The sequence below is a fragment of the Nyctibius grandis genome, chromosome 2 (genome assembly GCF_013368605.1).
Source record: "Nyctibius grandis isolate bNycGra1 chromosome 2, bNycGra1.pri, whole genome shotgun sequence".
NCBI lineage: Eukaryota > Metazoa > Chordata > Aves > Nyctibiiformes > Nyctibiidae > Nyctibius > Nyctibius grandis.
In genome coordinates this window covers 119,826,910-119,841,637 of record NC_090659.1, presented here as the reverse complement: position 1 = coordinate 119,841,637, position 14,728 = coordinate 119,826,910, and the positions used below count along the sequence as shown (strand labels likewise).

At 36.8% G+C, this 14,728-nt stretch overlaps 1 protein-coding gene across 7 annotated transcripts in view; it reads left to right on the top strand.

Moving 5' to 3' along the window:
* The window catches only part of DLG2 (discs large MAGUK scaffold protein 2), a 1,096,363-nt gene that overhangs the window by 713,347 nt on the left and 368,288 nt on the right, over nt 1-14,728 (top strand). For all 7 annotated transcript variants that reach the window (XM_068425103.1, XM_068425108.1, XM_068425110.1 and 4 more), the window contains one exon: nt 9,662-9,786. In XM_068425103.1, the coding sequence (XP_068281204.1) occupies nt 9,662-9,786 (125 nt within the window). The remainder of the gene's footprint in view (nt 1-9,661; nt 9,787-14,728) is intronic.

The following is a 14,728-nucleotide window of genomic DNA, read 5'->3' as shown; positions in this document are numbered from 1 at the left end:
TTCCCTAAGTCCTTGTACAGAACGTGACTGTCTACTTCTGTCACAGAGTTACATTTAAACATGTCTTAATTTCTCCATTTTTGCAGATAATTGCATTGTGAAAGCATCGGTGATGATCACGTCAAAGTTTTAAAAGTAGCCTGTCTCTTTAATAACCTTTGCTATTCTCTCAATTCCTGTTAGTGTTTTACTCTTACTCCTGTTCTTCTCCTTCCCCCTCACATCTAGTTACTATTATCACTTAATGGGTGCTTTCCTTTCCTTGAGCTGTTTTTTTTTCACTTTTGATTGTGTAGTCCTAGGGGTTCAGAAAGCTCTCAGGGTCTAGTTGTGAGAAGTCTAGTGCTTGCCTGGAGTGACACAATATGACAAAGAAAGATTTTTTTCAAGAGGAGTGAACTTTTCACTCCCCAGGAGCAGCATTTCCCTCCTCCAAAGAACATGCATCTGTGTTTTAATGAAACATTTTGGATATTTCGTTTTCTCCCATGCTACTTTTCAGCTACTCATCAGACTGTTTTCTGTGACTTTTGTTCGATTTCATTGTATGTAGCTAACTAAAAGAGGATGTATGTTGCCTAAGTTTTCTGTATGAGACAGAATAGGCAAGGTCATGACACTCCTATGACGCTGGGAAAGGCTATCCCTACGGATAATACTGAAGTAGGACAAGAAACATGCTGAAGAAAAAGTAGGCATACACGTTTGTCACAGCTTAGAAGCTGTTAATGTGAGCTTAATAGACATACAATAGCGAAAACCAAACCTGAAGAGAGTTCGTATCTATACTTTTGCATCAATCTGTAGACATCAAAGTCTGGCAGATGACGCACTAGCATTTTTTCCAGAGATTGCTTCATTTTGATAGTGGTTTCATTCCTTGTTTAGATTTGCTGTTTTATAGTGTTGTAGATTTCACATGTATTATGAAAAACCAAATCCATTGTATCTTTTTTAAAATTCTCCTTCCTGAATGATGTACTTCATCTGGGCAGAGCTGAGAGAACAATATCCCTCTACAGATAACAAGTGAGAGTAAGCATACAAAGCCGTTGTAGTCGAAGCAGTTGTAGTCGTGTGTATTGTGGTTTTGTAATGAACGTGCTGAACCTGATAAAGGGCTTGAAAACAACAAATGGCACCATGAGAGATGAAAATCTGTACCATATGGAGCGTAATATAACTACGGAGTCTCAAAACTCTGTCTCTGGGGAGTGTGCCAGCATACGTGGGAGAAGTGAGAATTTCATGAATTATGTTACTCTTGAGTAGATTTGAAAGTACAAAAGAGTTCAACAGCACTCTGATAAATATGCAAATGTCCTTGTTCTCTGAATGAGACAGAAATGTAGCTTTGATGTTTAGGCTTTGGAAACTCGAGCTTTGGATAAAACACAGGAGAAGAAGAGTACAATATAGTATAGCATGGGCAAATACCTGAAAACATTGCTGGAATGATTTAAGTCTAAAGATAGGATTAGATGTGGCAAGATTAGAAAGGTCTAGTATTAGAGTGGGAGATGGCCAAAGAACCAAATACTGTATGGCAGGAAACGGCTTGGTTATTTAGCATGTATCACTCTTTCTTCAGAATATAAGAACAATGCTAGTAAATGCCAGATTGTGAAAGCATTGCAAAACAGAATCCTGTCTTGTCTTAGAGATATTAGAGCCTTGAGTAGGTGGGTTTAACAAACATTTTCTATCAGAATCCTGAATTAGATGGAAGTATTTTGCATATTATAAAATCACCTTTTCATTTCAGTGGGATGAAACATTAACTCGTTAAGCTGTTGTTTGCAACGTGGCTGCGTGCTGTTGAACTGGGCATCGTTGAGTGAGGGGTAAAACACTCCCACTATACATGTGCTATTGAACTAAGCATGGCTGAGTGAAAGGTAGAAAAAATCCTTCAAAATTCTATCGCTTCACTGTCAGATGGCTAAAAGAGAGTTGTATGTTTTAGTTGGGAAGTACTTTGTGGAGAAAAATATAATTGAACAAAGTCTGCAGAAGTACTTAGCACCCACTGATCTTTCCAGCAATCTCGGATGATCATCCTCTTCTTGGGTGTGGTATATCTAGAGGTATTCCTTCCATATAACCATCTTAGGTGCCAAACTAAGTAATCTTATCTGCTTTGCGCAGAGAAAAAGGGAAAGCCTATGAAGGACTATTTCAGAGCAGCAGCAAGTCCTGGTCTGTATCTACTCCTCCCATGACAGTCAATTAGTGTTAGAGCTCTCAATCATTTGTCTCATTTGTAGACTATGTTACTTGATTCACTGTTCTTACCCCACAGCCCTTAGTTTTTTTTTCCCCCTGTCTCTTGCCAAAAAAATTAATTCCCCTCAGTTTTCTAACTTTGACTCATTCTCAGCTTTCACTTTTTCATACTGTTGAGAAGTTCTTGGGAGAAAACTAGTATAGTAGAACAAGGGTGAATGTGTTTTATGGAGGGAGGTGGTATTTTTTTATCTCATGGGAGAAGGCGTGGGGGTTTTTTGTCTGAAATGGAAGTATGCTGAGGGAAGAACCCTAAGGGGAACCAAAGCTAGTAGCGGTCTTAGCCAGGACTCAGCTACTGCTATTTTGTAAAACTGTTTTTGTTATAAGAAAGGTACCCTGTGAGAGATTAATTTGGGCATTAAAAAATTTCCTGAGTATTCCAGCCAAGCTGTTTTGAATATCTGTAGAAAACAAATATTAATTTTGTATTTTATTTTTTGTAAGAAAGCTTCAGAAGTATGATTTCATTTAAGCAGAATTGTAAAAATTAAAAATGAGCATGCAGTGATTAAAAAACTTACCAAAATGTATAAAAAAAGTCAAGTTTCAAATTATGTATCTCAGAGCATGTTTCGTAGTTCAAGTAAGGGACATGTTTTTCCACCATAAGAAACACACTCAACAGTGGTTTGTGAATTAACATTTCCTCACAGCAACATTTACTTACAGGAAGCTGCTGCATTAGAAATCTTGAAAAGCAATACCAAGTAAAACTCCTTTTAACAAAAAGCCAACACCACTACCAGAAAAGTGTGCAGTACTTACACAGAGTGAGAAAGTTCTCTGCCTGTAGCAGCCAAAGCTGAAAAGCTTTAGGATTTTGATGCATGTGTGTCAAATTCTGAAATTCTGTCAAATGCATACCAAGTGTACACTGACTTCAGAGGATAAAACTTACCTTTGTGTTAAAGTATTTTGAAATTTTGCATAAACAAGAGAAAGCCAGCATTGCTTAGATTAAAGAAAGGTGAGGATTTACTGAACCTACAAATCATTAGTGTTCTTAAAAAGCTGACGGATAATTCCCATTGTAAAATTCAACTGACAACTTCTTAAGGAATGTGAAGCAACAAAGTTGATACGGTCTTTTAAAGTTGTAATAAAAGGAAGAGAGAAAAAATATAGCATGTGTTTAGGAATGAGTCAGCTCTCATTTTGTGAGCTTTCTCTTGACTAAACTTGCTCTGACAATAACTGCAAATCTAGGCAGCATTTCATATTTTAAAGCCATCTGTAAAAGATGTGAGAGAGAAAGGCATTCCACAAGTTTGTCTGTGAACACCAGAGTAGAGGTAGGAAGCCTACGGAAAAAAAACAAAACAAAACAAAACAAACATCTTGAGATAAAATCATAAGTATTTTAGGTACACTATTAAGAATAATGAACACAGGCAGTGTTTTCTGATTGTTTTTTCTTTAATACGTAAAATTCTTATGAACATGTGTTTTGGCAAGAGATTTCTTTAAAGTCTCAAAATTTTAAAGGTGAACAGAAGAAGAAGAACTATTACAGGATTACAAATCACAGATTAAGTTATTTATTATATAATTAACCATTTTGCCCTATCACTTTTCTTCAAAAGTTTGCATCACTTTGCAGATGTATATTATTACTGCCCTTTCCATTTCTCTTCTCTTCTCTTCCCCAAGCAATAAAACTTTCCACAAAGAAACAGCAACAAATGTCAGCTCACAAGGCAGTGAGGTTCAAGAATTTTGATTCTCTTTTACAAGATCTCATTACCGGACTTGAATGCTTCATCCACAAACACGTACAGTGTGACTACTCTTAACTTCCTCTGTATTTATTGAAAAGTAGTATTTCTTAGGGCCTAATGGAAGAGTCATCATACATTTCTGTGATAGTGAGTTTGGATTTCGGTTTTCTGTGAAGCAGGAAAACAATCTTATATGATGGAAACTTTATGTCCTTACTTGGGCAAAACCCTTGAATACAGTGGAAAGCACTGTAGGCTTGACTTGTGTCAATGCTGTTATTCACATATCACTATTTCTTTACTATTTGCATAGCTCAACACATTACAGCTTTGTTAACATTCACTTATATTCCTTAACAGCTCAGCAAAATGGCTCCCTTAAACCTGTAAGTAAAAAGAAATACAAAGATTATTTCAGTCATAGAGGCTGTGGGAGTATGTGGTATCACCTGAAACAACTTTCAGGCTCTGGAAACTATTCTGTTATACAGCTCCTTGTTCTGTCTTGGACTTTTTGCTGACTGATGGACTCCATGAAACAGGCTTCCTGGTACACTGCCATGACAGAGTGAGATTGCAGCAATAGTTAAGTGAATGCTGTGCCGTTCACATCTATTATTTTTCTAACTCAAATGCCAGGGAGCTTCAAAATCATGTCACTTCAGAAGGTTATTAGAAATTCTTTTAGAAGTACTGAAGTAATTAAGTCATTCAAAAAGAGTCTGTGTGAAGCTGGTGTCAAACACTGAGTTCTGCTGTCACCTTATTGATTAGAATTTAAAAAAAAAAAGAAATTAAAACAGAAAACAACATCTCTGTGATTGTGGTATGCTTATTTAGTGTGGTAAAATACAAATCACTTGGCTCTTATACAGGGAAGAACTCTGTCTGCTCTTGATGTGCATTTCTGATCTCATTTCTGCTTTGTGGACTTATATTCTTTTGTGATTTTGTTAAAGGCCGAATGAGTTTACATCACTTGTAATCAAACTACTGTAAGGCGAAATGCAGCTCTTGAACAGAAAACAGGAAAAAAACGAGGCACAATAAGGAGGAAATCATTTGTAGAAGTGTTTGAAAGGCTATCATCCATGGAGAGCTGTAATGTCATGGGAAAATAATTTCAGAAGTTCTCAGTGTCTACTTAACTCTGTTTCTATGGAAGTCAGTGTGGAGCCCTTCTGAGGATTACTCTCTGACAAAATAAAAATACTGCAACCTATGAAGAAGAGGCCTGTTATATGGCTGCTCATAGTGGTGTGTAAAAGGAGAATAAAGCAAGATGGAGGGCTAAGTAAGAAGAGTGGGTCTCATCCCCTTCTGGCTGTCCAAAACCATTACCTGCTGGGGATTCCTACTTTATTTTTGTGATCTTTATGTTGGCAGTATAACAAGTCTTGAGGGAAGAGATTCAAACTGGCCAGAACTTGCAAGTTTTATTTTCTTTCCCTGGCATGTGAATCATCCATCATCTTATTCTGACCCTAAGTGTTGTGTTTCAGTGTTGGCAGAAGGTATAACGCTAGTCATCTGAAGTGATATTGTGTCTCTGTTGGAGGTTGTCTGTCCCCCAGGGCCAGAATAATTATGGCCAGACCTCTTTCCTGCTCAGACTGAGCTATAAAGAACTCAGGTGATCCTTGCGGAGGTGCAAAGCCCCATCTGAGAAAGGCATAAAGGGGCAGGCTTGTGTAGTAAACCTTAAGAAGAAGTACAGACCTTCCCTTCAGAGGACAACACAAAGGAGGCCTCTGGGGCTGGGCTAGGAGAAATTATTTTGATTTGGTAGTTTGACCTAAGTTTCTCTGTTTGAAAAGTAAAGCTGAGCCAAGAGAGAAATTTGAGCTTGATGGTAAATCTCCGAGAAGCATGAGATATCCAGCATGAACAGGAGAAAACTGAGGCAACATTTTTTTAAGCCAAACTGGGCATGTTGTACTATGCTAAGCCTTTTGTCAGACTGAGTACATTACTGAGGCCTTGCAATAAAAGGCTGGGAAGCTAGTAAGAAATTAAATTAACAAAAAAAATACATTAATGCATCTGTTGCTGAGTAATTTTATGCAAATCTGCCCTTATAGTCAGTAACTAATTATATGAGAGTTTTACAGTAGTAGCAATTGAGAACTTGGACAAAGAGATGGCAATATTTAGGTCAAGAGATAATTCAGCTAACACAAATTCAACATAAAATGATTTGGATCTGGACCCTTATATATTTGGACAGGGGAATAATGATGTTTGAGCAATGCCATTAAAGTTAGTAGATCTGAGACTTGTTCAGAGTTTTTTGTCCCCTGCATATGTTTTGGGATTTTTGTCTAAATCTCTTCTACTAAAGAATCCTGAAACAAAGCAGGCAAGCATATTTAAGCCTAAATATGAATCTCAATTAAAAAGTATCAATGGAGTATCCCAAAGGAGGAAGAATTCTGTTGTTTTACACCTCTTCTCCTCTGTATCAGCTGCTATTAGTTCTTATTACACATTTATCTGCATTGTCACTAGGCCTCTGAGCTCACTGATAACTTGCTTTGTAAGCATCCAAGAAAAGCAAGGCTTGGAAAGGAAAGAGGGCAGTGAATTAACTTGACAGATATTTATGGGGAACTACTCCCAAACATGAAAGTCAGCATGAGGGAAAGTGTGAATGTTCCACCTTGGAAAATGCAGTGGCTAAGGGGTGGTTTAGCTGTTGTTTTGGGCTGAGGGAAGGCAGACATTTCCATTGGTTAACATGAAATGACAGGAGACAGAGATACGTCAAGAAAAACTGTGAAGATAATTAACACTCTTTTTTCTGGGATGGGAACAAATGAGATGCAAAAAGTAAAGGGTGTGGAGCTAACACTTGCAGAAAGGTTGTGCTAGTAGACAGTACTTAATTGGAACTTGGAGTTACAGCTCCTCAACTACAATGAGTTTTTAATATAACAACCATATGCTGACTAGTAAGACGGAGCATGATGGGAGAGGAGAGATCTGTACATCAGAATTGTTGCTCAGAACTGAAATACAGTAGCTTTTAACCAGAATGTTTCTGTTGCATTATTTTTCAACCCAAGGCTCGTAAAAGGCCAATTACCCATGAGTGACGGTAGCCATGCTTTTAGCCTTTTTGGCCATGAGCTGAAGTACAAAGACAGAATATTTTTTCATCTGCCAATGCAGATCCTTCAAGAACCACACTGAATAAAATTGTGTAATTGTACTTAGCATTTGCAGCCCAGTTTCTCGTGCAGGAAAGCCTTGCGGGGATATACCTAACTGCCGAGGCAGCTAGTGTCTGACAGCCTGTAGATCCTGTTGATCAAGTCGAGGACTGCAGCCAGAATAATTGCTTGAAATTTTCTGGATACATAAGTGCCAGTGAGGAGTGCTGCCTTGTTCTTTTAAAAGGTTGCTCCTAAGGGGCAGAATCAGAATAGTCTTGCAGTATAACAGATGCACGTTTATGGATAAATGTTAAGGGCTAGCACTGAGTCCCCTGAGAATTCTGTAGCAGTTTTACCACATCACTGCTTACCGTCAGCATTGCTGTATTTTTAGCTCAAAAAGTTAATGGAAAAAATACGGTAGGAGAAAAAGAGTGCAGGGAAAGTGTGAAACCTTTTCAGAAATTATTTCCTGCTAAGAAATCTAATGAACTTTATGTGAAGAAGAGCTAAGCACACTCCACATAACAGGCAAGTAAAGCTCTTCAGGCACAATTTTTTATTATGATATAGGTGTTTGTGTTCCGTAACCAACTAAAAATTATGTCCAGATTTCTCTTTGCTACCCTGCTCTTCCTCTATCCCTATCAAGAGTAGGTTTGGGGCATATGGAAATCCATCTCTATTCAGAGACACAGGTTATTGCATATTTTTAACTCTCTTTGGATTTAACAATAAAACCAACAATTTTATTTTATTTTTTTTTTCTTATAAATCAAGTATTACTCACTCAAACTTTCTAGAAATTTGTCCTTGGTTTTAGTAGTGTTTTAAGGCTTTTGTTCCAGGCTTCCTGAAGTGTGTATAAGTAGATATTTTTTCATTCTTATGTGTTGGAAGATTAGCTTCATTAATAATATGACATATAGCAAAGTGTACAGGAAAATATTCTTAAAGTATTATTAGAGTGCATTAGAGTGCATGTTGGTGTAGAGTGCACTGTATAATTCGGCGTGTGTTAAAATATTGGGCAAATAACCTGAATGTGAGATTATCCTAATGATGAAAGGGAGATTAAATCAAAGATTTTTAATGCTGGCCTGGAGATATTTATTAACTCTACTGAAAGTGTTTCAGTATTATAATGTTTTTCGTATTATAGCTAGCTGAGAAGCATTAAGATATATGTAGTCCTAAATCCTTCTCCTTGGATTATAAATTAGTTCAGTACTGAAAATTTATTCACAATTATATGCTGATAGCAGAGCTGCAGATTGCATGTACATCTCTTGAGTAATGAGCATTGCATCGCTTGTGAATGTAGAATACTGATAACAGAACTGAGAATTTGACATGCTGCAGGCAGGCAACATGCAGGCTTTCAAACTCAAAATGCATTGCATTTCTGACCTACTAATTGAAGCACAATTCAAAAAAGCAGAAATGAGATTTGATTTAAATTAAAAGAAGAAAAAGAGTAGAGAGGTGCCATTTTTATCAGTAGCTCTTTTCACTAGGACTGAACTTGATACCTGTCCACAAGCAGGAGTGAAGGAAACAAACTCCCAATAATCTGAGAAGTTCAGTGAAATAAAAGTATTTTTAGCACCCTGAACATATTTCATCTGCAGCAGTGTGCATGTTCTGCAATATCAATAGTCTTGTATCACTGTGATAAGCCTAAATAGCTAATTATAAAAATACTTTGGGATGAGAAAGACTTAAAGGATCGAGTATTGCATTGAATTTATTCAAAAGAATGTCTCTGATAAATGTGAGCTTATACAGAAAAGCATAATAACGAATATATACTTCCAAAAAAGAGTTAGAGTTGTGGGTTTGAATTTCATGTGTAAAACAGTGACTTAAGTTGCAAGTGTTTGTATGTGTGTACACGCCTATTTATCTTTCATGATATTCTCACAAGTAGGACTATTGAATAGACCCTCATAATGTGTCTTTCAAATATTTCATTCTAGCAAATCAGTAAGATAAAAGAAATAGCCTTGTTTTGTGGATTTTTTTAAAAGCATGTGAATCTGAGCAATGATCACTTTTGAACAGAAAATGATGTACTAAAATGCTTCAGAGCTAAATATTATACACTGTTTCTGTTTGTAAACGACAGTGGTTTTTAAAGTCTGCTTTCAAAGCTCTGAAGCGGTTTTAGCCTCTAGCTCTCATTGACTTGGGTAAATTCATATTGGAGTTCAGATGCTAATTTATGTGGCTGCTTTTGAAAACAATTAAATTTAGGTCAAATCCTGTTTTTGTAGAAGCATCCATTAACTCTGCCATTAACTCTGGGAAATCTTTGTGTTCGCAGCCTCTGCTCTTTAACTGACAATTTTTTCTGACTGAGTTACCTGCATTCAAGTAAGGAGTTGCCTAATAACGTGCTTTCTTTAAGAAACAAGGATACTTTGCTCCTGCACTGCAAATAAATTCTGTAGAAATCTAGCATCTGGTGATGCATTTACTTTTTTTTAATTTTTCCAGGGGAATTCCGGCCTGGGGTTCAGTATTGCTGGAGGAACAGATAACCCGCACATTGGGGATGATCCTGGGATATTCATTACTAAGATTATACCAGGAGGAGCTGCAGCAGAGGATGGAAGACTCAGGTAAAAACTGACTTGTTACATATGTTTGGAAACAAAATGCATTATTATTATAAATTATTCTCTAGGAGTCAAATGTGATCTGGGTCTTTCATAGGGTCAGGGGAAGTGAATGACATGACTGGAACCTCCTTTATGCTAAGGTAGGAGGGCTGATTTAAGTAGCTTAAAGCAACTGGATAAGGTTAGTTAAGTCCTGTATAAAGGGGCATTTGCTGGTGTCATCTGCATCTTTGTACCAGTCATTTCATTTAGTACAAAAGGCAATATGGGGATAGGAGGAGGAAACAGGCATATCAGCATGAAAGTCTTCTCTCCTTGGTCTTTGTATGTTCATGGCTGAAGAACTATGCATTGGTGTTATACATTAAGGCTATCAAGACTTGCCAAACTATAGTCATAGCTATTTGCAGACGCTCCCTGTTATTTGACTGAAGTAGTGAGGGGTGCTTGCCTCTGTTTTCAAACACTTTTTTGCTCTGTGAGGACATGATGGCTGTGCTCTATATTCTGAGTCACCTCCAGAGTAGTCTATTGCTGTAGCTCCTGATCTGGACACACAGATCACTTGTGGTTCTCCAATACATGGTAGCACATCTCTTAAGCAAAAGTAACCACAAAAGTCCTTGTGCTTCTCTTTCCTTATGGACTGAATGCAGAAAGCCACCCATCTGTCAGTCAGGAAGCCTGCTGATGCTCCAAAAAAGCAATTTAGCTGGAAAGACTTGGGATAAAATCCTGAAACTTTCGTGATCTCAGCACTGGAATCTAAGCTCTGGGAGCCTTTGCCAAAATCAGATGGTCCAAAATTCATGAAATGTGACCAGATGGTAGCAATAACTTTTTTCTCAAAGCCTTTTCCTTTAATTGAAAGTTAAAAGTAGGGGGACTTGGACAATTTTTAGAGCAAGTTTGGTATATTTCTTATACTAGGTCAGTAATTTGATTTTGGAAGTTATTCTTATTTTTACTGTGATAGTGCTGAGGACTCATGGTGGTTGGCAGTGTCTGAAGAATTTATGGTCTAAATAAGATTGCAGACAAAAGGAGTAGGAATAATGTCATGTAACTTTATGACTAAAATGCAGCTATCTACCCCTAAGCTAGTCATCTTAGAGTCTCCTAATAGTCAGTGAAGAAAAACCTAAGCATTTCTAGGTTGTGATTCATTTCATCCTGAAGTCAATATCTAAAATAGAACAGAAGAATCACATTTTAAAAGGGCCTATATTTTCACTGGTGACTCAAATAAAAAGGAGTTTCTTCAACTAGTTCATCTGTAGTGATCTCTACTGTAAATGTCTGCATTGGGCCAGATGAGCTTCATGCAAAACAGAGCATGGGAAATCATGCTATCAAATTAGACATGATGAACAGCATGGGGGGGGGGGGAGTGTCTTAAACCTGCATCTACCTTTCTACAAATAAGAAAGAATCCCTTGCAAAAAAATAATAATATCTTTTTAGTACAGTTTTTAATTACTTTTGAAAGCTCTTTTAGTTTAAGCTATTAAGAAGACAGAAGCCATTGCAGTATTTTTTCATGCTATCTTTGTATGAAATCAAATATTTCATAAGTCATTGCTATACTAATTAGCTACTGCAAATTTAACTCATGATTATTTAGTAATTACTGTGTCATAAAGGTCTTAGAAAGACCTTCTAAACCCACAAAAAATAGCATACTAATGCAATATTAAGATTAGACCTGGCAAACTTTGTGTTTTGTGATAAAATTTAGTAGTACAAGTATAGTTATCTTATTACTAAGACTTAGATAATATTCTTAAAGTATAGTATTTGTTAGCACATTTTGAAGTAAAATGTTATAATTGATAAGCATATATTTGGCATGGTTGTTTTTCCTATTCTCATTTGTAAACATAAATTTTACAAAGACTCCTCCTTTCCTTGTTTTATCTGGTAAGTGGGTTTCACTTTGCTACAATGATAGCAAAGACATGATCTTGTTATATTTTAGGAACACCTGAAAATGTATTTATGGGTGATCATTACTGATATGCCACTGAAGAGAAGAGCTATCCTAGGGCAGTCTCCACTGACTTACATGATAATTAATTTTACATAACAGAGAGTTTATCAGCTAAGGGCACTCTATAGGAGCAAAGGCTCAACAGCATGCAGTAACATCTGTCAAAGTTAGTGATAACCTAGGTTCCTAGCAAAAGCCCAGTTTTGAATTACCTGAGAATGGGAGATTTTTGGACAGAAAAACTATATACTTTCTCATGTCCATTTTTGCCTCAGACTGCCTGCAGATATTCCATATTATATAGCAGTGTGGACTGTTTGAACTGGCTTCTAAATCTACTGTCTGTTTTTAAATCATAAAAACCTGTAAAATCACTTTTACAGCATTTTACGTTAAATCCCTTTGATCTAACTTAGCTGAGCGAAGTTCTTCAAATAGAGAGATTGTGAAAGCAACCTGCAAGAAATGGACTTAATGCTACACACCCTTGCAAATCTTTTACGTGTATGTGGAGGAGTAGGTCACGTGTATGTGGAGCTTCACATATGTCCAACAAAAGCAAATGCAACCTCCTGCACCTGGGAACGAGTAACTCTCCAGTGAGCAGTTTATAGTTATAAGTACATAAATATCAGGTATAAATACCTGATCAGAGGGAATGAAGACAAAGGAGTCAGACTCTAACCAGTAGTGCCCAGTGACAGGGCAAAAGGCAATAGACACAAACTAAATCACATGAAACTCCATCTCAGCATCAGGAAACACTTTTTCACTGTGAGGGTGACTGAAACTGGACATAGGTTGCCCAGAGGGGTTGTGGAGTCTCCATCCTTGGAGATATTCAAAACCTGACCAGACATGTTCCTGGACAACCTGCTCTAGCTAAACCTGCTTCAGCAGGGAGGGTTTGACGAGATGATCTCAAGAGGTGATTTCCAACCTAAATGATACTGTGATTCTGTACTTTCCACCTGAGTCAGCAGTGTGCCCTGGCAGCAATGAAGGCCAGCATGGAGGTCAACAGGGATGCACAGAGGAAGGACTAGAGGCAAGAGTCACATGTTACAATAAGGGTAATTCCAGTCGGGTCTGAGGAAAAAAAATAATCTTTTTAATGAAGATAGTAAGGCAGTGTAATTGATAGTTCAGTGAGGTTATGGGATCTCTGTCTTCAGAGGGATTCAAGGTCCATCTGGACAAAGTCCTAAGTCATATGATTGAACTTTCAAGTTGGCCCTGCTTTGAGCAGGAGGTTGGACTGGATGACCTCCAGAGGTCTCTTCCAACCTGAATTGTTTTTCTTATAGATAAAACCTGTGTGTGAGACGGGAACAAAGGTAATTAATTTTTTTCCTTTAGTGGAGAACAGTACTTTTATTGACAGTAGGTACAATGCATAGTATGGATTTGTTCCTCTTCATGGCCCATATCTCTACAACAATACTTAAAAAAACATTAAAAGTTATCAGCCACTTTAAACTACATTAATTTTAATAAAACATTCCTGATTTTGAAAGACTTCTTGAACTTTCAAATATTAATAACTGCTATGTTTCAATATTACCCTCCCTGAAATGCACTGTCTTCTAGAACTAGTATAAGAACAAATACACTGCACAATTGAGATTTCAGAAGACATTTTAGGTAAGTACACTGGCACAAACTCCTAATCTTGCAAAATAAAGCAAGCTGTGGAATCTTTTATGATATCCATATAATATATAGAAAATAATTTCATATATAGTAAATAATTTCATGGAATACAAAAAAAATAATTTTTGATGTGATTAGCTAAATGTAAATGTAATAAATTTGGGACTAACTGAAAATTATTTTTTTTTTCTGAATGCTGCATACCATGTTTCTTTGAAGCTTTGAGTTTCAAGTCAGTGACAGACAGAGAATATAAAACCTCCAGAAGTAACAACCATCCCCACTGAGTTGAAAGAGAATTTCTCTCAACAGTTTGATCTTTTAAGACTTTTGATGCACAAAAACTTCTGCTTCTATCTCACACATGTCAGTTGTCCATGGGCAAACATCTACTTTTTAATAAAGAAGTTCTGAATTTACACTTCTTTTACTCTCTGGAAGAAAGAGAATTCCAGTAATTTATGGCTCAGTGCCTTTGTCTGTTTTATTTGAATTTGTGTCAGAGAAGAAAATGCAGTGGTTGGCTCAATTGCCTAGATAAAGCAAAGAACTTCAATATACTATCTCAGCAGTTCCTTCTATTGACACTTATTGATCATAAGTGAAATTCTGGCTTCTAAAAGGCGACACAAATCTAAAATATTCATCGTACTCTGTGAAAACAAGAGTGATCGGCTTATGGAACTAGAAACACAGTGTAGTGGCATAACTTGATTGAAAAAAAAGTAGTAGAATAATGAAAAGCTTTCAATTATGACCAAGTTTAAAAGAGCAGAGACACCAAAAACAAGAATTTATTTTCAGTAATCATAAATCAAAACTCTTTTGAGTCAAAAAGCATTCTTTCTGTTTATAGTTTCTCACAGTCCAATTCTGATATTATGGTAGAGTTATTTTTCTGAAAACTCTGTCTACACGAATGAGTGTACAAGAAACATGCTTTTCCTTTTTGTGAAGACAAGTTTGAAAATGTGACTTTTAAAAGGTCCTGGGATCTAAAAAACAAATTAAAAAGTCTTGGATAGAACAAGGATTAAAATCTTATGTTTTATACCAATCTCAGAGTCTTAGGAATCTTACTGAACCTGTGATTCAAAAATCGGTTACTGGATATGTGACTGAATGTGAATGAGTTTATTCACAGGACTGTGAGAGAGATTTGGATGGTCTTGAGCTTGAATTTCAAGGGTTAATGTTGTACCAAAGGTTATTTTGGTATTTGAGCCTGAGCTGTACTCAAGAGGAAAGAGGCTTGATGTGAGAGGTGAGTCAAAGGGAAGAAAGTGGTTGTGCCTGGAG